Genomic DNA, 26,513 nt, shown 5'->3' with positions numbered 1-26,513 from the left:
TAGCTTCCCCACTTTAGTTTGATTCAACCCATCTTGAACATGGGTGCCCAGAACTGTTCACGAATGTGTATTACATCTCAGGTGCTCAAGTATGCTACCTCTAGGAACACAGCTGTCCTTTCAAAAATGCATCATGCTGACAGTTCATATTCTCTCACTGATAAACTGGAGTATTTAGATATTTTCCTTCTCCTTGGCCACGTTCCACTGCTAAGCTCCCAGGCTATATAACTAGAACTTGTTTCAATCCTGAACAGGTGAACAATGTACAACAGCCCAAGAATTCCTTATTGACAGCAACTCTGTATTTACTCACCTCATTCCTAGTCTTGTTGACCATTTTTATTCATGTAAATATTAAACAAGATCAGCCCAACACCTGAACTTTGGCTTCAACAACAGCCTCTAACCTTCCCAGCTTTCACCTGAAAAAAACCCCCTCTTTCTTTGAGCCAGCTTCTTTATACATCTTGTACTTTCTGTACTACTCACTTCTCTAGTTTAGTAACTTCCAAATGACACAAGTCAAAAGTTCAGAGAGAAGAGTTCTACTACTGCTCCTCTGTCTAGGAAAGTCAGTTTTATCATGGATTGTTAGTCTTTAAATGCAACTTCTCTGAAAGTACACTATACTTTAATAATATTCTCCAGTTTACCCATCTTTAGTATGACTTTTGAAGAAGTGAAGTCAGAGTAACAGGACTGGAAGCCAGCCAGATGTTCTTCTTCCTTCAAGTGTAGGTAATTTAGAATTAGATGTTCCAGCTATATATTGTATCACAGATTTAAAATATTTATTGACAATAACAGATATCAGACCTCATATTTCATGTACCTATTCGCTCACTAATTTGATGGGAGTTTTCTTACTGCTCTGAACTGAATACATTCAGCTCTTTTAGCTTTTTTTTTTAACCCATATTCCTAGCTTACCTTCCTCAAATTCCAAACTTTATGACCAGTGTCCCCACTAAAAACTAAGGCAACGAGATTCTTTTGAAACATCTTGGGAGTATTTTTTCCTTCAACCTCAGCCCTGCTTACTTTTCTCTTCAATAGTTGGTAAATCTTCATCTATGCTTTCATGGCGCTTACAAGGTCTAACTCAATCTGACTGTTGGCAGGTATTCTCATTATATCTATTTCCCAAATTAAGAATATTATTTTATTATCAATCCTTTTTCCTATTCTTCATAGGTTGTGTGCTTATTCCTTATTTCTTTTGAGGTAGTTAATCACCCAGTTCAGTGTAGAGCCTGTTTCTAACAGGACTGTTTCTTCTTTGTGGAATACAGATCCAATATAGCATTAGCAATTTGGAACTGAAGAAACTTTTTACATCCTGCCTGTTCAAACACCCAAACTGCTTAGACCACATGAATTTATTGCCTTGTTTCTTCAACCACCGCTTCTGAAATCAGAAGCCTTAGTTACAGACCTGTTTTGTTTATCCTTCCATTTAAATTTGAGCAACTCATGATCCCTCAAGTCAATGGTCATTTCTATTCTCATCCGTAACATCTTCATTACTTACCAAATTGAGTTTAAAATAGCATCCCCTCTTCATGAGTCAGTGAGTGTTTGATGAAGAAATTTGTCGGATATCACATCCAGGAATATCTGGGCCCCACCATTATTACTAGCAATTCTTCTCCAATCTGTATCAGGGAAGTTAAAGTCTCCCATAATGACATAATTCCTGGTAATAATTTTCTCTAACAAGAGTAAAGAGATCTTTAATCCATAACCAAATCTCCCTTTGGGGATAGCTCATGACTCTATGGTATGAAAATGCTTTATCTTTCTCCAAAGTCACTTAAGTTGCACGTCTGCATTATTCCTTTTGTACAATACAAGTGGAATAAACAATGCAACTCCTACCACTTTTATTTCTACAGTTACTAAACATGCACATTCTTCAAAAACCTGTATTCAGCCTTATTTATTCCTCCACAGCCATGTTGTCTCATACTGATTTCATGCTATCCTAACAGTTCAGCTGCATCAGACATTCTTGGCCATGTTCCCGATTTGGGGAGTTTGGATTCCTTTGGCTTGTTTGTTTCAAATACGGGGGTGGGGAAAGGATTAGTGCTTTTTAAAGATATTTCTCTCATTTCTCATTAACTACACCTGTTTCCAAGCAAGACCGTCACACCACTTTATCACCTACATTAAAGGTAATTTAATTTTAAAGTTGTTACCTTTCCTTCTCTTTCTGGACTAGATATGCTTTTTCCTTGCCCCTCTGTCCCTTTCATCTTTTTCTTCTCAAATAGGAAAAAACCTTATTCCTCAACCCACATTTCATGTTCACTAGCCAGTTCCTTTTCCTTCCAAGGGTGTATCTACAGAAAGACCCTATTACGTTCTTTCAGCAACTGTCTACAGTTTCATGTGTATGCTCTTCTCAAAACTGCACCTGAACTTCAGTAACATGATTCAGGTGTATCTTAAGTCTGAATCACTTCTGTCTCAAACTCTGCTGGAAGACAAACAAAATGCCACTTCTTCTTTGTTGATTTCCAGCATCTCGTTATTTGTGACATTCAAGTCTTTTCTACTGCTATGACAGCTTCATGCCCTTTGTTCTTCTATTAATAAAAAATAACAAGAAGAAGAAATTCCACTCTGTAAATTCCTAATCTCCTGCAAGAGGTTACTCACTGCTCTAGTTCTGAAGCCACCTTGAGCAGTTTCTTGTTTAGGCCAGCTATGAACTAGCAGCAGCAATGATGTTCTCAGCCTCATTCCCTCTCACAACAAAATAAAGTCTCAGTAACACTTCCAACAAACCCACTTGCAGAACGCACAAACTATAGCCAATTCCAAGCAACACACAAATCCCCTGACATACAGTGTCCTTCCTCACCAGGACATACACTGTATAAACCTAACAGTACTGTAGTCTTAGTTGCCAAGTCCCCCATAAAGTCCTAATAACCTTGACCCTGGTACAGCTATTTTTTCAGAAAGGTCAATCCCCTTCCAGTTATGAGCCTGCCATTTTTAACAGTCAACATTTACACTGCAGTAGAACACAGGAGTCCCCATTAGTACAGGGAATAGTAAAGATACAGAGATGAAGGCTTGGGATGAATTAAGTGAACTATAACAGATTTGCCAAAAATAATGTAAAGTGAATCAGGCCCAAAGCTGTCATATACTGTCACTGTTTATTTGCTCTTGGATTTGCAATGTTTTACAGTTTGTAAAACATGCTATGATACCTATGTTTTCATTTTAGAAGATCACAAAATGTAGTTAAGTACCTCGTCTCAAAATTATTAAGTATTTTTTAAAAATAAATAGGTCAGTTTCTTACCTGCCACAGCTCCAAATGCCAAAGATCCGCTCATCTGCAGAGCCTGCTGCGCAGCCGGGGGAATCTGCAAACCAGTACCTAGAACAGCATATGAACATACCTTGTAGCAAGCACTTTTCACTCAGCAGTAACGGAAGTATCAGAAATCTTACTGTTGTCAAAAGCTTAGTACCATTCCATGCATTTAACATAATATTCTGTGGGGTGTATTACTTAAAATTCTGCGAACTTCTGTATTTTCACACATTTCCTATTAATCATCACACGTACCTTCTGCAAGTCTTGCCATCAACTGAAGGCGACCAGTTGTTCCCAAGTCAATTCCAGTCCGTTCCAACTCATCACTGTCCAAAAACGAACTAGCACTGGAAGCATCAGTGCGCTCAGTTACATGTCCAACTTTCATTGGCCTACCAGCGAGCTCAAATCCATTCAGTTGTTCCAACGCCTTTTTGGCACACTCAGAGTCTGAGAACTGTAGATTGGAAAAATATAAATTCAGTAGTGCTGCCTACAGGATTCAGCAACACTTCTGCTGTATGTAATATCCAGTTACATAAACATGAGAAGCAGTAAATTTAAGATAACAGTATTTTTAGAATATTTAGAATCATTAAGTTTGGAAAAGACCTCTAAGATCATTAAGTCCAACCACCAACCCAACACCACCATGGCCACTAAACCATGTCCTGAAGTGCCAAGTCTACGTGTTTTTTGAACACCTCCAGGGATGGTTACTCCACCACTTCCCTGGGCAGCCTGTTCCAATGCCTTACAACCCTTTCAGTAAAGAAATTTTTTCTAATATCCAATCTAAACCTCCCCTGGTGCAACTTGAGGCCATTTCCTCTCATCCTATTACTAGTTCCTTGATAGAAGAGACCAGTACCCACCTCGCTACAACTTCCTTTTAGGTACCTGTAGAGAGCAATAAGGTCTCCCCTCAGCCTCCTTTTCTCCAGGCTAAACAACCCCAGTTCCCTCAGCCGTTCCTCACAAGACTTGTGCTCCCAGCCCTTCACCAACTTGGTTGCCCTTCTCTGGACATGCTCCAACACCTCAATGTCTTTCCTGTAGTGAGGGGCCCAAAACTGAACACAGTACTCGAGGGGTTGCCCTACCAGTGCCAAGTACAGGGGGACAATCACATCCCTGCTCCTGCTGGCCACACCATTTCTGATACAGGCCAGGATGCCATTGGCCTTCTTAGCCACCTGGACACACTGCTGGCTCATATTCAGCTGGCTGTCAACCAGCACCCCCAGGTCTTTTTCCACCAGACAGCTTTCCAGCCACTGTTCCCCAAGCCTGTAGCGCTGCATGGGGTTGTTGTGACTGAAGTGCAGGACCCAGCACTTGGTCTTGATGAACCTCATACAGTTGGCCTTGGCTACCAGCTAAACTTAAATGTGCTACATATTCTCCATTTAAACCAAACGCACACAAGTTTGGATATTTACTTTCTCATATTTAAGTAAGAATATATTTAAATATATATTGTTGTTGAAGCTAGAGCATCTACATATTGCAATCAATAGAAGTCATGGTTACCGTCCTCTTTCAACACTTTCCAAGAATGACAATCACTTCCTTTGTAATCTTCTAACTGTCATGCATTTACTGGCTCTTACTAACATATGTTCTGCTTCATGCTGTGTAACATCAAATTAAATATACCAATATTTTGTCAGTGTTAAAACTATCAAATACTAGCTACATAGTTAGTTTGGTTTCATTTGTCTCCAAGTGCCAGAGGTCCCAGTCAAGACTTTTTTTCTCCATGACGAATTGCCAGGTCAGCTAAGAAACCCAAGTTCACAAAATTAGGTATCTAAGGGTAAAGAGGAAAGATGTTTTCAATGGAAAGTTTTAGCCTCTAAAACCTTATTTCCCCTAAAAAGCTCAAATTCAATCATTTTCACAGCATTGTGAAAATGTCAGTCTTTACTACTATCTTTGCCTGCAGAAAACAGCATTGCTTTACCAGGCACTGACCAGTGAGTATACTATTCCATTCTAAACTTGTGCATTGTTCAACCACAATACTCACAGAGAACTGGTAGAAACAAAGAAAAAGGCCATTGTTGCATGTCCTGCAACACGACATTTCTAAGATGAGACTTAACAGATTGCTGAGTAAGCTATACTACTGCATGGGAAGGTTACTCTCAGAAATTGTCCAAGAAGTCTGGCAATTCTAGTCATACCGTAATAAATCCATATCCTTTTGAGCGTCCAGTTTCACTATCCATCATCAGCTGAATGCTTTCAATCTAAAAACAGAACAAAGCTATTTATTATCAGACATTTTGCAATAAACCACAAGATATCAAAACAGAACCTGAATGCAACCCTGCCAAATATACATATATGAATGTGAAACCACTATATATTTTTTTTTTTAATCAGTTCCTCATTCCTTCCTCAAGTCAAAATTAGTGTACAGGCAGCTAGATAGATACTTTGATACTAAAACAGAAGCAGGTAAACATAAGGGTGGTGTGCTTTGAGTCCAGCTACAGGCAGAGGCTTGGTCCTGATGCAACAGTCTAGCAGACAATGAGTGCGCAGACATCATCAAATACTAACTGAAACATTACAGTCACGGCATCTCATAAGCTGAGAAACTCCATTTTACAAGGCAAGAACAGCAGTTTGCATGACTTTGACCGGGGGCTTTAAGAAAAAGGTGTGTATCTCAAATAATTATTGGCATATGGGAACTCCTAGAAGTTTACAGTTACTGAATTTAAAATGTATTAGTAATTCATCCATGAGCCCTAAAATAGTGCTGGGAAGAAACAGCAACACAGAAGGAAGAACTGAGTTTAAGACTGGGCTATATGGAATCAGGAGAAGGAAAAAACCTTCACAGCTCTATATGTAAGCCTCCTAAACTACATTAATCCTACTGCCAGACCTTGAGAGAAAACAAAACAAGAACAGCCACGTGGATTAAAATTTTAAAAATTGCTGCAGTTTTCCAGGCTTTTGCACAACAGAATCAAAGGGATACACATACTGAATCTGAATAAAGCATCTGAAAAGCACTGTTTACAGTATGTACGAGCAGGGTTAATTTCCAAAGGCAGTATAAAAAAATATCAATGGACTTGATAATTTTGGGGTTATTTTTTTCCATTAAGCAGCATATTAAATTTTTTCCCTACCTAATAATGATATACCCATGATACCTTAGTTAGCACAGTAGGGTTAACATTTATTGTGACTCCACCGTGTCCTGGTTTCAGCTGGGATAGAGTTAATTTTCTTTCTAGTAGCTGGTATAGTGTTATGTTTTGGATTTAGTATGAGAAGAATGTTGATAACACACTGGTGTTTTCAGTTGTTGCTGAGTAGTGTTTATACTAAGTCAAGGATTTTTCAGCTTCTCATGCCCAGCCAGCAAGAAGGCTAGAAGGGCACAAGGAGTTGGGAGGGGACACAGCCAGGACAGTTAACCCAAACTGGCCAAAGGGGTATTCCATACCATGTGACATCATGCCCAGTATATAAACTGGGGGGAGTTGGCCTGTCGGGGGGGATGGATGGCTGCTCAGGAACCAGGCATCAGTCAGCAAGTGGTAAGCAATTGCATTGTGCATCACTTGTTTTGTATATTCTAATTTTTATTATTGTCATTTTATTATTGTTACTAATATCAATATTATTTTCTTCCCTTCCGTCCTATTAAACCATTCTTACCTCATCCCGTAAGTTTTACTTCCCCCCCTAATTCTCTCCCCCATCCCGCTGGGTGGGAGGGAAGTGAGTGAGCAGCTGCATGGTGCTTAGGTGCTGGCTGGGGTTAAACCACAACACACTGGAAAAAACTTCAGATTCGATCTGCTTGCTTCCCCAACACCCCACAAAAACATATTACCATGCCAGAAAGTGGGGCCTAATATCAGAAGTGAAAAAGTAACTGCGTTAGAGCTGTACAGGACACACCACTAGTTCATGGTAGTAACATGAGCTAAAACTTAAGCAAAAATCCTCAGAAACAGGTGAAAGTACTACATTCACAGTGAACAGAACTCAGACCTGATTCTGTGCTTTGTGATTTAACCTGTGAAAGGGGCCCCCATTCGCAATCACATGGTGGGGAAGATATTTACAAGCTGCAGGAGCAGGATATAAGGTAGGTATTTCTTGTTTGGTTTTTTGTTTGCTTTGTAATTTTAGGTACTCCATGAATCTCAGCTTTCCTTCATAAGACCTGCCATTCAAAATCACTGCACCACATCACAAATCAAGGTTCCCATTTTTTCTCCAATACTAAGTATGTATCTAAAGCCTTGTGGATGTGCAGGCACAGAAGAGCAAGAAAAAGAAACAAACGTTTTGCAGGTGTGAAGTTGAATTATTTCCAGAACTGTGAGTGCTCTACAACTAAACTAGGTTTTTCAGATAAACTACAGTAATGCAACATGTCAAATTAAAATTTACCCTGCCAAACGGCTCAAAAATTCCTCGAAGCATATCTTCAGTTATGTTGAAGTGTAATGATCCCACATAGAGCCTCATAGGACCAGCACTGCCCTTCTGCAGATTATTTGCCATTGCTGCTGCTCTGTTTTTCTCTGCCTAAGAAAAGGAAAAGAGAAAAATTCACCTTCTCCAAGAATGTACTAAAAAACCCTAACATAAGCAGTATACATCTACCAGATTAAAACTAACAGATTCACCAAAAGATACAAGCTGTTTTATAATCTGCACACTATCCATCGGACTTTAACTTAAAATCTACAAAATCCAAGACCATGACCAAGTATAGGGACACAACTTCCAAAAACCTTCAAATTGAACAACTTCATGCAGAAATCTGGCTTGTATCTAGTAAAATAACACTTCAGATTTTACATATGCTGGAAAGCACACCTAATACATGCCACAATTCTGTGACACTATTGCAGTTTCATTATTACTACTTTCTTAACAACTGTATTTTCAAAATGCATTTATATCTCTTGGAATTGCTTTGATTTGCTTGTCAACTATGGGAAACAAAAGGTCCGTGTATAATTAGCTTAAATAATCATTCTTGTTAATGTTTTCCAAACATTCAATGGCAACCAAATTTTCAAACAGCAAGTTTTCCAGCAAGATAGAAGAGGCACTGCTCAACACGAATAAAAATGAGGTTTACAACTGCTCACCTGTGATGCTTGTACTATGATTGGTACACCCAAGACTCTCTGTCCAGTTAGTCCTATTGCCAGAGGCACTGAACTAACATCAACAAATTCTACATAAGCAATTCCTTTTGAACGCCTGGAATTTCTATCCGAAATCATTCGCACATCACGAACCTGAAAGGCAAGTATAGAAATGCTGTTAGAGATAAAGGAAAAAAAAAACCTCAATGCAGCCCATTTCTCAGAAAGGTATAAATAACCAGACAATCATTTGCCAAGCCAATGGCTTTGTAATTATTCTGCAAATCTAGAGTAGCATAAAGCTATCTTAACAAACATATCCCAGAGGAAAGCTAGCATTAAAAGCTGCCATTCACAGCCAAATGCAGTATGCTACAGGAACAGGGGCAATAGAATACTTGCAGCACTGTAATGCTTTAAGCCAGAACCTTGCAGCTGATGGAACAGTTAGTTTTTCAAAATTCAGTTAAATGAATTTTTAAATCACACCATAACTGGCAGACCTATCTGCAGAAGACAAACTTCTGAAAAATGAAGTTGTTTAAATCAGAATTGCATTGCCATGTTTTGCATCACATCACATACTAACAATGAAATCCTGATAAATTACGTTTTCATGTTCAGAGCCTTTAAGAATTAGTTGGTCATCGTTCATCCCCCACTTTCACCTGTTTAGAAAGCTCCAGAAAGCCACTTGCTTACAATTCTGCAGAATATCAATCCTGTACTAGGACAGCTTGAGGAATTATTCAGAATCATTTTAACCTCCCTACTAATTACCTTCCCTACTGTTGAGAAAAATTCTTCCAGGTCTCTCGGTCGAATTCTTGCAGCAAGCTGCATGCAGAATACTGTTCGAGCATCCCTCTCTTCAGGGGTAAGATTATCAATAGGTTCTCTGGAAAAAGGAAAGTTCAGTTAAAATATAATCTGAATTAAGATAACTCATCTCTGGACCATGCACGGAACTTTAAATAATCAGTACTTCAAAGTCTGATGGGGAAGAAAAACACCTGCTATATTAAAAAAGGCAGGGTCAAGAACTGACGGGAATACCCAATATTAATATAATAATAATAAATTTACTACTTTAATATGACTAAACATCCCATTTCAACTGTAAGCATTAAATATAACTGGAAAATTGTATTTTAAGTACAGAAGCCCCAACTAAACAGAGATGCCATTTTGTTACTCTCCAGAACAGGTAACAGTACCACTAGGGAGCCTGCAGTCAAAAAGTTGAGATGAAAGGACAGTAAAACAAAGGAAAATGGGATTAATTAGCACAAACTAGCTGTCTGAACTCTCAGACTAGTACTAACTTTTTTTGGTAGCTTTGCAAACTAAAAATCTTACATCTACCCAGTCACTTCAGAGTCACTACAGCCACTGCATAAACAATACTGACATCTATACAAACAGAATTCCCAGGCCTCATTTTATAGTTTCAGCTTGTTAACCCATAAAAAAGTATGAATAGTGAATAATTACTCTCATCCTTGACACCAGAAGCACTAGATTAATTTTATTTCAATACCGATCACTAGCTGAAATTAGATGCATCACTTTTAAGGTGTTAAAGCTTCAAATCTAAAAAAATTTGACTTGTACTTAAGTACAAGACAGAATTAGCACACTGAATCCTGGACTGAGTTTCCAGTCATGTAATATGTATTTGTATTTTTATAAATATTTTTAAAAAATCACTGGGAATACACAAGAAAAATTTAAGTTAAATTATCTCAGTAAGAGTTTGCTAATGATGAAAAAAACAAAGCAAGATTACTCTCTAAATTAATGCAGTTAAATTTAACCAATCTCATTAGCAGCTATCTAAATCCAATTCCCTTAAATGAGAAGCCTAATAATGGATAAGCACCTCCTGGATTTCAAAGGTACCTGGCTTCTCTACAAATAACACCAATACATACCGAATAGGAAAAAGAAGTATTTGTACAGTACTGTTCCATTCCATACTTAAGATTATTAAGTAAGATTTAGCAGAAAAGCTAGCTAATTTAAATCACAATTAGCAGGAAAAAGATTGGGAATACAGAAACACAAAAAGCAAAGCAAGACAAGTTTTGCAAACTGACATTATTTACAATTGCACACTGTTGGAGGGGGCAGGGAGAGACAGTTTATGACATGGGGAGAAAGCAACATGTTTTTAATGCTCTCCTCTCATGAGCTCTCTAAATGAATTCCAGCATTACTTATGAGTATAAGCTGGAGAGCAAGTAGCCATGCATTATTTCACCATTACTTTTCCAACTTCAATTGGACAAAACAAACAAACAACCAAACAAAAAAAAAAAACAACCAACAAACAAACAACCCCACAAACACGTGTAAAAATTCCTACCTAACAGGGCTCTTGTCTTTTCTGAAGGGACTTTTGCTTCTGGAGCGTCGTCTGCTATAAAGAGAGATCAACAAGATGGTAAGAAAGCCTTCAAATATACCAGTCTGATTTTAGACTAAACCCATTAGTGATGCAATAAGAAGTAGAGAAAATTCAGAAACCTTAACTTGATGCTGTGAGGCAGACCAATCTTCCCTCTGATGGCACTGTTGAATTTTGGACCAGAACTATGGCAAAAGCAAAGACAGATATTACTCACCAGAGTACCTGAATTCAAGATTCCCTGTCTGTACTCACATTACATTGCAAGTGGTCACCCACCCTCGCACCTAAACTTGTAAACATTTGCCATTAGCAGCACCCATAGCATGCAAAAGCTACGTGCAGCACTCCGAACCATAAGGCACAGAATATGCTCCCTGCTCAGTTTCATCTGCATTGCAGAATCCCAGAATATGCAGGACTCCAAGGAAGAACTGAATCATGAGCCAGCCAGACACGGCACATTTGTATGGGCAAAATATTCTGAGCTACAGTTACTGTTGTAATCTTCTTGACGTGTTTTTTGTCCACATGCATATTCTACCTACTGATGACTGCAAAGCAGTACCTTAATGGCCTGGAATTCAGCCTCAGAGTTTTGAGCAAAGTGGTGCTGGCAGGACTATTTGCTCAAGTCCAACATTTTTAAACTAAAAGTTTCATGAAATTTAAGGTGCAAGTGGAAACCAAAGTAAGTCCCTGCAGACATCTGCCAGGGGCACATTCACTAACATTGTCTCAGCACTCCAAAATGCTACGAATATGTAAATGCAGCTTCCTTTAAGTAAAGTTCTCAATGGACATCAAAACACAGAACCATTTAAGCCAGCAGTTAACCTTATATAGACATGCCACCACAGAAGGAATCCAATCTCTTGGCTGAATCTAATTTTAGTTCTCCAGGCTTCACAGAGGCTGTTGGAAATGGCAATCTGCCCATCGCTTCCATGTTAAGGACAGTCCTCTTGCTAGTTATTGTGGCACAGGGTAACAGACTGTGACATGAATAGTAAGATTCATCCTATCATGTTCTCCCTGAACTTGATCTCCTTGTAGATACAAGGCAAAGAACAACACCTGTTAGCGTTCTTCCTGTATATCCACCGAACGGCAGAGGCACTGCTGCACAGACTGAATGCTAGGGGGTTTGTCTTTCCATCTGCACAGAATTGATTCTTTCTGCTGTGGCTATAAATTGATGTGAAAACACCCTGAAAGACACAGCATTCTGAAGACATTAAGTACTCTTTCACTAAATCCATTTAGCCAACCAATTTGTCTGATAAACATCTTCTTGCTACTCAGTGGAGCAGTAATGCTTATCGTTAAACTCAGCATCCACAACGAGGAGGATGCTTTTAAACATGTCATGACACAGGTGGAAGTAGTGGGACAAGATCCAAAACCGTGCTGGCCAGGTTAAAGCAAGGGAAATATGGCCCTGTATAACACTGGAAAAAAATAAAGAAAAAAGATCATTTAGAAACTACTTATTAAGAAAAAATAACTACTTATTAAGAGAAAACAAGACATAAATAACAGGCACATGTAGAGATGAGATCACTATTGATCAAAAACGGACTTATTTTTTTGCCTAGGATAAAGTACTCCACTTCCTACTCAAGTTCAGACAAATGACTGCCAAGAGCATCCATTCAGGTTCTACAACGTCTATGACACATACTGCCAAAAGCTGCATCTGGCAATGTTGGTACCAATTCCAGACACTGGCTTCTTATCAGAGATGGGATTACCTTGCATCTTCATACCTCCTGATGTAGAACATGGTGTTCTCCATTTCAATTCAAATGCAGCAAGACAAACCAATTTCAGTGACTCCAAAATATTAACATGCAGACCAACTAAATTATGGTCAATAATCAAGACCATGTGTTTTTAAGGAAAAGGTGAAAGAAATGTTTTAAGTGTTTGTCTAAACCTAACAAAAAAAACCTGAGAAAATACACAGTAACGGTTTTCAAACACATGCACAACTTCCAAGGGAAAAAAGCACCCCACACAACTTCAAAAATCTCTTTTCCATTTTCACTCCTGACAAATAAGTAGTATCTTATTTACATGACTACATGGGAGCAACATTAAAAAACCCAGCAAACTAAAGCCGTAACAGACCACTGGAACAGACTGAGGAGAAAGCTGCCTGGTCAAGATGACGGCCAAAGTTAACTTCTTAAGATCCTTTTTCAACAGTATTTTGCAGGATGCATTTCTTTGGATTTTTCTAAGGAGACTTGCTTGTACAGCTGTAGATCTCAGGGGGATTTTCTTCTTTCCCTCTACTGCCTAAGAACTCTTTGCAACTGTTGCCCAGTTCCCACTATCATGTATGGAAGCACCAAGTCACACGCAATTTACGTCTAGGGGTTACCTTCTTCATAAACCAAATGCACTAAGTCCTGTATATAGCCAGAGCACAGCTAGGTACACATTGTCCTAAACCTACATGATGCCACATGGCCCAAGAACAATAGTCAGGTCAGAAGATAGCCAGTAAAATACCAGCTTTCACCTGCTCAGTCACATCCAAGACTCCACTAAAAGAGTCTGAGACAAGGCAAGCTTTAGCAAACAAAGTCCAGGAGAATCACGATGAACTTCCAGTCCTCACGGAATAACCCTGTTTTCCCAGCAGCTTTGCCCAAATTAATGGTTCCAGAATAGCAACCGGACAGTCTAAGGGACTTGTACTGTACATTAGCAGTAGTTGGGATTTGTCAGACAGATGTCTAAGCAAGAATACTTGGTCAAGTCCTTTCTCCTAAGAGACCTAATAACTGTAAAACACTTAAGGGGCAAGATATGCAAGACAAGTTAACATTAAAAAACCCTGAGAACACTAAGCAATGCAAGCCAGTCACCCAATTTTAAAAAATCAAAACATTTAATTACTATCTTATGCTTAAGTATAACAAATTCAAAGTCCCCAGGTTCTCTGTGGCACACTTCTTTTCCTTCAGAATTACCTATACTAGACTTTGTCTTCTCAGTATTGCAGAGACGCAAATTAAAAAAAAAAAAAAAAAGAAAAGAACAGCCACAAAGCATTTGAACTAGACATTGCAGTCAGCTACAACCCTGCCTGCAGTAACACCAACTCAGAACTGTCTGAACAGTCCCACAAGATGAGATTCCAGATTCAAATTCTCCAGCCAAGAGCAGCATTCGGGTAGTTACTTTTGAAATACTAAGCTGATGGCACTGCTACAGAGACAGTTTCTTCATATGGAAGCACCATTTTTGATAGATCCAAAAGTATCTGATCCAAAGCAGGCCATCAAGATGCAGCAGGCTTCACCTCCAGAACTTGTGTTTCCCTGGAAGTCAGCACCTGTTATGCAGCTTTTGAAGGCAAGTATCTGCATTGAAGAGTCCTGAACAGGAAATGAAGAGTTCTTCTCCCTCGTATCTTCTGAGGTCCTTCTCTTTCACAACTTCTGAGCCAAAACTAGAATTTTGGAATCGCATTAGCATGTGTATCACTTCAACAGCATCGTCCATGACCTGCAAGTGAACAACAGTCAACTACTGGCTACAGAGCAGTCAGTACCAATGCCTCTGGGATGTACACAGTTGTTTTATACCAGTCTTCCACTAAACTATTTTAAACGCTAAACTTCTACTTGGTTAAATGAAAGCAACAATTCAGCAACTGAAGCAGAGAACACAATGCTGCCAAACCAATAAGCACAACCTCGTATCCTCAGGGGATACTAGATTATCTCGCTTTTTTGTTCACTGTCTCTCAACACCAGAGAAATTGCACAGAACAGCTATGGAAGAGTATCAGAACAATTGAAAAGACCCCTCGCAATCATTTACCTTACTGGCACAACATATTGTGGATGCATTAAAACAGGCATGGGTTATTGCAGTAACGGCCATATTTTCAACCTCTACTTGAGAAAATTATTTTGGAAGACCAGAACAATGAAACTCCCAAATTTCTCCAGGTAAAGAACCTCCTCACCCAGCGATGACAGGAAAAACAAAGAACAAAACCCTCTGATGCAGCTAGGAAAATGCAGCAACTCCCAACCAAGTGATGAGATCAAGGACACCCTCTCCACACACCACCACGTTGGAGGTGAGAAGACTGGCAGGCTCTACGTACGGAAGGCTGAAGATCTTGATCAAGGTCCTCTGTTTATGAGGCAGTCTACAGCCACAACAGTGGCACTGGCACAACCCAACAAGCTACTATAATGTTACAGGTGCCAAAGAGCTGTAGAAAACATGCTAACTGCACACAGCTGAAATCTTCAGAGCTGAAGCCCAGAGCAGCTTTACAGAGGCTCTGACAGGCCTGATACTTGAGACAAAGTAAAAGCAGGGCTGATGTGCTCTATGATCCCCAAGTACACAGGACTGATGGAAGCACACGATCCCACTGCAACTTAGCAGAGCCAGGAGTTGCAGTACGTTTTCATTATGAAAATGCCAACATCCAGATGACTTAGTGCAAAATGAGACCCTGAGACCTCAGGCATTTTTTGTTTGCATTCCAAGAGTACCAAAAGGAATGCGTTCCCTGGATTAGGACCCAGCCACCTAGAAAAACATTCATGTGCAGAAAACCGTACAAGCCTGCAATTTATCAGAAGGTAAACACTGTCTTCCCAAACATCTTGAGAGAGATTGCTCCACTGCAGATGACATTACATGTCACGCTAAAAAAATACATCCTTTTCAAATACCTGCTTCTGACATGATCTTGCATTCTGAGATTTGACAACAGTTGAGATGAGACCCAGACAAAAGCAGTACAAACAGCAGCCTCGGGCAATCAATGAAAGCCAAGCATACAGCCCAGTTCTCACTGTCTTTCCACTTCTTTGAAGGCAAAAAGAGGTGATGACGAGCAAAGGGGAGGGCAGGAATACAAAACAGCAGAAACACAGAATAAATATCTATGAAAAGATACTTTTTGAGAAATTATTTACAAATGTCAGGAACTACCTATAGCAGAAGTTTTATCAAGCCAAAGATCCAAGAGGAACTGAAGAATTCTTCCACAGCCTCTAAACAAGTTTGAGAAAAAGCAGGGCAAATACGCAATGCATGGGCGTTACTAAGACAAGACGCTTCCAGTTTGGATGCATAAGCACAGAAAGTGTTTATGTAATAAGTGTTTAAGAGCAGCAACCAAGTAAAAACCTTTAGTAATAGAAGCAAAAGGCTGTATGAGCCTGTAACCAAAGTCATAGACCACTATTCATTTTTTGACAGTTAAACCATCAGGTTCATATACTGAAGACAGGTGGGACACATAGAAAACTTGCTCGTTATTTTAACTTTGTGATAAACTTTGTTTTCCAGTCAGTTGTACACATTCTTTCACTGGCTTTTGCTTTTTTCTGTGCTCGGGTAAGAATGAAAACTAGAAGGAGGAACTGGATATGTTACTGTCCTCCTCTTTTTCACTCCGTATTTATTGACACTCTTCAACCTTAACCTCTCACCTTTTTTTGAGATGATTAGTGACCAATTTAGAAAGCAGAGAGTGAAACTTTAAGCTTCCACATCATACACTGAAGCAGCACACATGCAACTCTACATAACCTACTAGGGACTTCTATAGCGGCCTCTGAATCTGCGGTCTCTACTTCTAGAACGGCTGCGTCTGCGTTCTTTGCTTCTGCTCCGTTTCCTTTCCCGGCTTCTGCTCTTTTTCCTTTCCCGATCTCGGCTCCGTTTGCGTTCCTTACTTCTGCTCCTCTTCCTGTCATGGCTTCGACTTCGGCTCTTGCTCTTTTTTCTCCTGAGAAAGAAAAATACAGCTTTTGTTACAGACATTCAGTGTTATTTACCTCACATTCGATAGTTCCTCTAACCTGATGTCACAGACATTGGTATTTATACATATTTACTTTGTTAAATGGGTGGTTAAGCATGTCAGCAATCTTTTAAAATTTATCATGAGCAACATAAAGTGCTCCAAAGCACTTTATTTTAAATTTTGTAATCACTAAGGAATGCTTCAAGGAAGACTAAAAGGACTGAAAAAATATTTCCTGCATTAGATATAGTATACACTAAATGCAGTACTTCACGTCTCTTTCAAACATACTTTAAATACACCATCAAGATTGCTGTAAAAATAAAATTTATTTTTACAGCAAAGTAAAACAAAACACACAAAAATAGAAAGGAAGAGGCAAGTCTGAGGGAAAGGAAGGCGGTTTTCTCTTGATACTCCCTGTCATCAGTCATAACACAGTGCCTAAGAGTTTTGCTTCCTACTTGCTACTCCCACTCATAAGTCACTTGCTTTAAGTCTGCGGCTCTTACAGGTTTGGGGCAAACTGCAGATCTTCATAATTTTAACCATTTACTTAGAAAATTTAAACTTTTAAAATCTGTAAGTCAATTATACCTCATATTTGAAAACCAGTGAGCCACTGTTCCATTCTTGGCAGACTACTTTTGGGTTATTTGCAATTTTTTTCCCCTCTATCTCAGTCTTGGACCATAAAAAATTAGTCTCCTAGTTTTTAAAATATGTACGTATGTATATATAACACGTTAAGCAGATGCTCAAGCAATTACTTAAGTCAGTAATTTACCTCAAACTAAATTTTGCGAATAACCAACTTTGCTGCTAAACTTTCAAAATTCAAAACATCCTTTGCTATTGAATTTTTCCTCTCCTCCTTTTGGGTCTTCTGATTACATACACCATCTCTTTTCAAAATGGTCACTCATACATTTAAAAACTTTGTATGCCACCACCCGTTTTTAAAAAAGTTGATTCCTGCTACTTTCTACAGCCATGTGTAAACAAGGACTTCTCGTTAGTTTCAATTACTAAAGTAAAAAATCTCTCAGGTACTACATCCGAGTCTAATCATCACTAGCAGCTTTTGCTCTCCAATCTCCACCTAGGACAACCCATTAAAACTATCTTAGTATTTATCTCTTAAGAGAAACATTTTGTGATTTGGTTCTAAAAACTAGAATATTCCATTTTTACTTGATTATTTATCTACAATACTCCATCAGTTTCTCTAATATTTTTGTATGGACAGAGAAGCTGCTGTGTCAAAACCTGATTTTCAGAAGCTTCACAATCTCTGATGACACCACCCAGAATGATCTGCACCAACATCACTTAACCACACTTCCTACTGTAATGCAGTCTGTGACAGCTGGGCACACATAGTCTCTCCCACCTAGGATCCATCACTTACCAATATTTCCCTAAGTTAAAACCCTCAAACACTCACTATCACAATAGCTCTGAAAAATACTACCTGTAGCTCAATATACTGGCCAGTACCAGTAACTAATAACTGCAGCTAGTCTTCAATAAAAATAGCAACTATTCACTATCCAACTGTGAGCTGAACCCTCTTTGCATGCAAAGACTCCTAAAAGTCAAGATCTGCGTTCCACCTTCCAACCATGATTAAACTGGACATACAGTACAGACATCTAGTAAAACTGCAGATTCTTAATCCTTCCAATTTCTAAACCAGCTGCACACAGAATCTAGTATTTTTTAGTTGTTGATGTTTGCCTATATACACCTCAGTCTTCAGCAACAAAGTACACTGTCACAAATCACATACAAAACGGGTGAACTACAGCTGTATGGAATCAGAATTCTGGGACAAAAACTACATACTATCAGAGAACTGCAGTGCAAGAATAACTAACCTTCTAGCAATTGCTAACTCAAACTGAAATGGGGAGACACCACAGGAGCAACATTTCTGAACAGACATGAGGGTACAATTAGGAATGCAGAAAAAGAGGTGAAACTCTACACAACAAACACCACTGCAAAAATAACAGCAGCAAAACACCTTGACTTTCTTCTATTTTACAATAATATAATTTTTTTTCTTCTCAACTTAGTTTACTCTTCTTCTGAATTAGAAATACAAACTCAGAGCATACAGGTCCAACCTGAAAATGGGACCATGGGCAGAAATATAACAAGTGTTATTGCTTTAGTCTTAAAGACTTTACAGCAACTAAGGACATGAACTGAAATACATTCTAGTATTCTCATCATTCTACCACGAACCAAGGTCAGAACCAATTCTAAAATGTAAATACCACCCCTTCTCTTTCAGATCCCAGTTTATACTTTGAGACTAGCCATCCAAACAAAAGCAGGGTTTTACATGCCACGTATATGTATTTTAAAGCAATAAAAATTCAGAACTTAAAAATATTGGGAGCAGCTGCTTTTGATGGGGTTTTAGAAGTCTCAGTATTTAGCATGAGAATGATGTTCACAGTATTATCTAGAACGCAGATATAAGGTGTAATCAATTTTAGATTATTAGATTCCAATATAAGTCTGATGCTGGAATTGGACTTCTCATTTCCCAAATATTTATACACCTGGAAAGAAACATTCTTTGGATGTCTTCAGCATTTCATCTGTATGATTTCAGAAGATGACAACAGCATACATGCTGTTTTCTTAAGTTAGCTGTATATTACAAAAACGCACTGGTTACTGTTTACTCAACTATCAAATCCATAATTATTCTTCCTACATCAACTATCTCATCACCAAATGATGCCTGTAAGGTAAGGAATTTATTTTACAGACTTAAAACCCTTCCATTTATTTGGGGTATTTGAGAGACTCTATTACGCAAGGCATTTTTCTTCAAATTTCCGATTTAATTCCAGTCTGTTTGGGTCATCAGCAGGTGTTCAGACCCTGGAATTATGCTTCCTCAAGAAGGCAGGTTCCTACTTTAGTTCTTTAAAAAGGTTATAGTACAATTGTATAAAGTTTAGATTAGAAACAAAAAATTTAGAAATTTTCAAAGCAGCGCAGGGGGTAGAAGCACCCTAAACCTTTTCAAAAAAGCCCTGGTATCTTTAAATGCTTTGAACTGTTCCAAATCACATAAAATTCTACACCAAATGCATTTTTAAAATGCAAAATCCATTGCATTGCATTGCAAAATCCATCCATTACAAAAAAGAAATTAAATACGCTGAACCTACCAAGTCTGTATTTTTATTTGATGCTAACATTAAATGTTCCTACAACTTTGATGGCATCAGTGACAAGGGCGTGACTACATTTGTAAACTAAAGAAAATTTCATAATTGTTGTAGTTGCAGCAATTGCAAATATCAAGCTTTTCCATTTTATTTCCCTAAACACTACTCACATGCATTCACAAGTTTACAAAAATCAGCAGCCTCCCCCCAAATGTAGAGAATTGAGAAAATACTTACTTCTTGCTGCGTTCTTCATGGCCATTGGCACTGCTCAATTTGTTCTCATCCTAAGCAGGGTTGATAGAAGAACATCGTGAGGACGAAGCGGAAACATTTCAAGTGGTCAAAGGGTAATGGGAATAGGAATAAGAAAATACAAAACAAAAATTTTAATACTAAATTACTTGTTTACAGTTTAATGTGGAAAGCTTTAGAAAATTTAGGTAGGCATGTTTAACCACTTTGCTGTTTAAATTTAAGTCATACAATTATAAAATACAAGACTTACATCATTTAAAAGTATGTATTAAATTGTAGATACTTCCTTACATGCTTTAGAGAGCAAGTTATCCTGCAGAATTCAGCACTCAAGTGGTTAAATGTTATTTCTATAAAATGTAAGAGGAAGTTTCAGGTTTGTGTGCCCCTTTGATCAGTACCAAGGCTATATCTCTGCCTAAGCCCCAGTGGCTATGCTAGCAGCCAGCCACTATGGATTTCCTGTGACCGATGCCATTCCCGAGATCTTCGCTCATTTTCGTTGAAGGGTTGTAAGAGCTTGATGTCACCTCTGTCACACATCTCGCCCTGAAGCAAACAGGGATTCACACTGCTTTAGTAACGTCGACTCCCAAGAAAGTCATCAATAATCCACCAGTCCAGCCTAAACATTCCCTATTTCCATACCTGTTTACATGGAAAATATCCATGTTAAACCAGGACACAAGAATTTTAACATAACAATTTACAAATGTCTCCTCAAGATTTTAATGTAACTGCTAAATATTATATAAACTAAATATACCACTTAAAACTTACAAGTGCTCATCCAAAATTCATGACATGGTTGTAATAAACACTGCAGAATAGACTAACAATAGCTGCTATATAATTTATATACTTGCTTTACAGTTTAATCACATCAGTTACATCAAAAGTACAATTCCTAAGCAACTTAAACTTAATATACATTTCTTGTCAAACCAGTGCTAAAGCATGCATAAAGTTAACACTTCACCACCATTTGGTGAAAACCAAAAAAAGACAGTATTCATTTGCTGCTGGTTTAGGTAAAAGACATCACTACACTAATTGATAAAAATTTTGCATAAAAATTGACATTTCCTAATTAAACAACTAGGACAGAAGAATACAAGAGCTTCTTTTAGAACGGCACTGCAGACTGTGATACTGTCTTTTACTTGCTAAGAACATTCTATTCAGGGATCCAAGAATCTCCATAAATTCGTTCACTCAGCAATAGATTTCCATCTGCCCTGTTAAAAGATTAACCACCACCAGTCTTCTGCATTAAAAGCAAGTCTCTCTTCTTGCACTGAGCAGACTGTTCAAATATTTACTTGCCATGGGACTGGTGAAAAGGTTATTCTTGGAACCCTGCTGTTTTCCCAAACCACTGCATTCACCTTGTTGCTATACCAAACTGGACCTGGTAATTTTAGAAGAGGTTTTTCATTTCTTGGTTTTGGTTGTTTGTTTGTTTGTTTGGGGTTTTTTTGTTTGGTTGGTTTTGGGTTTTTGGTTTTGGTTTGTTTTGTTTTTTTTTTTAAACCTAGGGGACCACGGTACAGCGATACGTCACTCAATTACTACCTTATGATTGACAGTTCACACTGGAATCAAAGGTGAATTCATGGGAGTAGAGGTGAGATATCGTTAGGCAAGTCTACAAAGAGAGATAGATGGGCATTTATTCATCACGCTGAAGTGAAACTACTGCACAATATAATTACATTAACAGTATATATTTACTTGTAAGTTACATGTAATGCATCTCCAATAAGATAAATCATGAGGGCTCCAGGGATGTTAGTTTACAGTTCAGCAGTAGTTTCATGAATAATGCTAAATTAAGGTAAATAGGACCTCACTGGCACATTTTTCTCACCTTCTTGTAAGGAGCTTCAAGCATTGCTTCAATATCAATATCATCAGCCATTTTTCAGGACACCTGAAAGAAGAAGCAAAATCCACCTGAGATGGAAAACATTCTTGGACCTTATATTCCAAAGGCTTTTGCTTAAGAGGCCATCACTGCATTGGCTCAAATTCAGAGAGCAGCATCTCAGAAGACACTTCCAACAAGAACTGGAATGAAGCTCTGCTGAGTGAGATGATAAAGAACGTGACACAAAGCAACTACAGCTGCGAACAACAAAACGCTACTAAACACAATTAGCCAGTGGAAACCCCAGAGGTATTCCACCTACTTCTTTCAAAACAAAGACCACAAATTATTTATGATACAGAAACAGAGGTGTAGTGGCCATCTTGAGAAGTACTAGAGCTTGACCAAAGGACCCCAGAAAGACATGTGAAGAACACAGAACAAACATTCAGGCAAACCTGTTCACAGCTTCCTACATTTGCTACCATCACATTTACTAATCTGAAGACTTACAAGTGAACACCATGGTCCTTTCAGAAATGTGGCCTCCTGCATAATAGGGGCCACAGAAGAAACAGTTATCATTCAAGCATTAAGAGCTACTAAAGCATACACAAGATCCACCCAGTCTGGAACTTCAGGATTCAGACAAAAAAGATCCACCATGCCACATAGCACTAGTCACCACAAATTTTTTTTTTTTTTAAATTGTGCCTGTTATTTTTCAACTTCAACCCCCTCATGTAATTTTGTGTTCATTATACTCTGACTCCCTTTGACATTTGATTTCCTTTCCCTATGCAGGTATGCTATTAAGAACCTCTCAAGACACTCTGCACTGAAGTCTAGAGACTCAACCTGCTCAAATCTCTTAATAAAACAGTTTCCCTCCTTTTTCTTTCTTAAGCTCAAAAATGGCCAGGCCTCTAGATCCAAGTCAGATAGCCCAAGAGCGAAGATTTTCCTGCACGTGTGCCATAAAATGGATTTTTGATCATACAGGTTAATTCTTGCACCTTGGTTACAGGCATTGCTGCAGGAACTGTGCTGTCCAGAGACTTGGCCAGCATAATGAAATCGCTCCAACATTTCAAGATCCTTTAAGCTGTTCATTCATAACCAAGAACATTATACCAGAGCTGCATAACATGTAAGAATCAAGTCACTCCCCCACCCACATCTGATCATCACCCATTAATACAATCCTTTAGCAATATCAAAGCACTGGAAGTGCATATTCAACTACTTAACCAAGGCACACTAACCTCATTTTCAAGAGGTGGTAACTCTTGGGCTATAGTGCTATCACTTACAAATATGATCAGCCTTAGTTTATGTGTAATGGCTCAATTTTACTTTTTACTACAGTATTTACATTCAGCTTTTTAAGTCATCTACATACATACACATGATTTAATTCACCACTGCTCTACCAGTATTTGCTATGAACTGAATGTTGTGTGTTCTGGTAGATCGGTATTATTAAGGACCATGAAAAAGCACCAGGTCAAACCCAGGATTCTACAAGAAAATTCCCACCAGTGACAACTCCCACCCACAATTACATTTTCATGTGTGTAATTTAGCTAACATATCCAGCTACACCTGGGGTGGAATTCTTCATCCTGAAGAGAGGCAGCCAAAGGGGGAGTGAATGGGGACCATAATAGAGACCACCAAATCATGAGTGGCATGGAAAAATGAATGGGGAATGACTATTACTGCATTCACCCAAATAACAAGAGTGAATGAACTATCATCCAGTGGGTTCAAAACAAAGGTCCTTATTCACACAGCATTTAGCCATGGAATTCACTGCTACAGAGCCCTGTGGATGCTAACAAAGAAAAAAACACACATGCAGTGTTCAAAAAACCCAAAACAAATAAGCATGAAAGTTTACAGAAAAAGCTTTTCATTAAACAAAGACATGGCTTGTGACCCTGACCCACAACTAGCTGACGACTAAGAGCACACAGAGAGAAGTATCACTGTATGATTGCCCTGTGTTTCTTAGTCATTTACTGTTGGCCGCCATCACAGGTGACATCCCGAGTTACATGGACCTTTGGTCTCACCCCATGCAACCTGTGCCCTTTGTAATCTGTACAAAACAATTTCATTGGTATAATACCATGTTTTTATCAGAATACCTTCTGTTCACATAACACAGACCTACTACCAACTTTGCAATTCGGGTAACACATATGATGACGCTACATATAAAGTTATTATTCTTTAAAAAAATCACAAATAGAAGTCCTTATTAACTTCAAATGAGTAGAAAATCGTGACAGATTCTCAAATATCTTGCATTAAACACTGAAGAAGCTCAAAATAGTTTTCCTAAAAGCCTTTCGGCCTGCTCAAAAAAAGCTGTATATGCCTGACATCTCTGTAGAGAACAAAACACACCACCACCAAACCCAAAACATCAAAACAAACAAGGCAAACAAGGAATGAACTACACTTGAAACTTTGTGGGTCCACAGAAAACCTGAAGAGACATGAAATTTACTGCTACTGATCTAGCCAGTATTGTGAAGGCAGATTCGATCTCTTTTTGCTGTATTATATCACATTAAAAGAGTTTAAAGAGGTCCTCTCCCGGAAACTATTTGTTTTGGAAATTCCAAGAAACGACAACTTCACTCTCGTTTTGCAACCAGCCTCCTGGAAAAGCGTCAGGAAGGTTTAGCGAGAACGTCGACACTTCGAGAGGGAAGCTCAGCTCGCAGTGCCAGAAGCACCTCTGCTCAGCGGCCTCCCACCCGCAATCCTCCGCACACTCCCCAGGCGGTCGGAACGTAGTGAGCTCGGGTTCTCCGACACACCGCTGCGCCAGAATCCACCCACCCCGTTCCGCCGGGGCTCCCCACCCGCTCCCAGCACCGCCCCTCACCCGCGCCCTCCGCAGGCCTTCAGCCCCTGCGCGCCCCGCCCGAAGCGCCGTCCACCGAGCCCCGAAAGCCGCTCTCCCGCGGTGGCCCGGCGCCCTCCCCTCATTCCCGGCCCCGCCTGCCAACGTACACAGTCCCGGAGCCGCTCCCCGCCGCTCCGCCTGGGCCCTGCCGGCGGCGGCCGCAGGGCCGGACCCCCGCGCCAGCGCGGGCCGGTCGCTCCGCACAGCGCCATCGTGGGGGGAGCCCAGGAGGGACAGCGCCGCAGCGGGGACAGCCGGACCCGCCCGCGACATGGCCACAGAACAGCCCAACCCTGCTCGGCCGGCCCGCGGCGTCGGGGCGGGGGCAGCCCACCGGGCGCTCCGGCCCCGGAGGAGCGCTTATGCGGCCGCCGCCGAGGACGAGGCCGCCCCGCCAGGGAGCGGCGACCATGGCGGCGGGAGGGGTGCGGGCCGCCCGCAGGCCAGGGCCGCAGCGCTTCGCGGGCTAGGCCGCGGCTCGCCCGGCGGCGGGGCCCGGCCCCCCACTCCGCAGTTTACCTGCGCCGCGGCCGGGTGCTGTCCTCGCTCGGGCGCCCGAGGTCCAGCGGCGGCAGCGGCAGCTCCCGGTCCCGGCGTTGGCTGCGCTGACGGTGGGGGATGGGCCCGAGGACTCAGGAGCCCCTCTCCAGGCGTCTAAACCTCAGATGGACGGCGCCGCTCGGCCGGCCCCAGGGTGGCAGGCGGCGAGGGGCAGCGCGACCGTGGCGGGCGGTCCCCGGACCCGGGCTGGGCCCCGGCTCTAGCACCGGCGGCTGCTCCCCGAAATGGCGCCCGCCGCGTCTCGCTGCTCGCAGGCTCCGCGCAAGGCACGGGGGCGCCCAGCGCCCGGCGCAGGGGCTCTCGCGAGACACAGACCCAGACAAGGCCCCCCCCGTACCCGCGCCCGCCACCTCTCGCGAGATATCGCGCCCGGAAGCGGTAGCTCAAACGCTCGCGAGACTTGGGCGGATGGGCGGGGTCGTCATGTGTCTTCGCGCTCTCGCGAGAGCACGCGCGCCCGCCCACCTGGGGCACGGCGGGAGCGTCAAAGGTGAGCGGTGGGGGCTCAGCCCTCGGGCCCGCCAGCCCCGTCCTGGACAGGGTTGGGGTGTTGCGGCCTACATCCCCCGTCCCTGGGCGCCTCCGCGGAGCTGTGCGGGACCCCGGGCGCCCTCTTGCAGCCGGCGCGGGGCAGTGGGTGCGTCTTGTGTCTGAGAGCCCAGTGCGGGCTTGTGGGCTGGGAGCCTCCGTTCCTTTTTTGGCTCTGGAACAGCCGTGTCCTGGATCCCTCGGGGCCTCCCTGGGGGCTGGAGTCCTAGTACTGAGCCCCCGTCATCACCGGCTCTTGCCTCTGGCAAACTTGCCGCAACTCCTCCTCTCTCGTGGTTGTACTCTGCCGTGCGCCCCAGTCCCTCTCCTGGCCACACACGGGTGTCTTGTCCAGGTTACGTGTTTTTGCAATGGAAAGCGTTATTTTTTTTTCCTCCTCCTTGAGCACCATGTAACCATAAGTGGGTTTATAGTTTCTTAGCTCCAAAAGCTGTGTTAGTTCTTTAAATGCTTACTGTATTATA

At 40.8% G+C, this 26,513-nt stretch overlaps 1 protein-coding gene across 15 annotated transcripts in view; it reads right to left on the bottom strand.

Moving 5' to 3' along the window:
- Positions 1-25,774, bottom strand: part of RBM39 (RNA binding motif protein 39) — a 33,611-nt gene extending 7,837 nt beyond the window's left edge. Inside the window, exons 1-15 of one of the 15 annotated variants that reach the window (XM_052792059.1) lie at positions 25,459-25,772; positions 22,017-22,079; positions 21,722-21,794; positions 20,438-20,794; positions 20,126-20,175; positions 16,479-16,673; positions 11,972-12,345; positions 11,014-11,079; positions 10,853-10,906; positions 9,265-9,382; positions 8,485-8,637; positions 7,775-7,912; positions 5,533-5,598; positions 3,596-3,800; positions 3,326-3,403 (exon numbers count right to left, since the gene is read on the bottom strand). In XM_052792059.1, coding sequence (XP_052648019.1) covers positions 3,326-3,403; positions 3,596-3,800; positions 5,533-5,598; positions 7,775-7,912; positions 8,485-8,637; positions 9,265-9,382; positions 10,853-10,906; positions 11,014-11,079; positions 11,972-12,156 — 1,063 coding nt within the window. In that variant the 5' untranslated portion in view covers positions 12,157-12,345; positions 16,479-16,673; positions 20,126-20,175; ... (2 more) ...; positions 22,017-22,079; positions 25,459-25,772. Of the gene's footprint in view, positions 1-1,534; positions 1,716-3,325; positions 3,404-3,595; positions 3,801-5,532; positions 5,599-7,774; positions 7,913-8,484; positions 8,638-9,264; positions 9,383-10,852; positions 10,907-11,013; positions 11,080-11,971; positions 12,346-16,478; positions 16,674-20,121; positions 20,176-20,437; positions 20,795-21,721; positions 21,795-22,016; positions 22,080-25,458 lie in introns of all 15 variants that reach the window. The other 14 variants (XM_052792068.1, XM_052792004.1, XM_052792031.1 and 11 more) reach the window with 14 other exon arrangements.
- Positions 25,775-26,513: the final 739 nt, after the last annotated feature.

The sequence above is a fragment of the Harpia harpyja genome, chromosome 1 (genome assembly GCF_026419915.1).
Source record: "Harpia harpyja isolate bHarHar1 chromosome 1, bHarHar1 primary haplotype, whole genome shotgun sequence".
Classification (NCBI taxonomy): Eukaryota; Metazoa; Chordata; class Aves; order Accipitriformes; family Accipitridae; genus Harpia; species Harpia harpyja.
The sequence above is the reverse complement of the archived record's forward strand: the minus strand, read 5'-3'. Positions and strand labels throughout refer to the sequence as shown.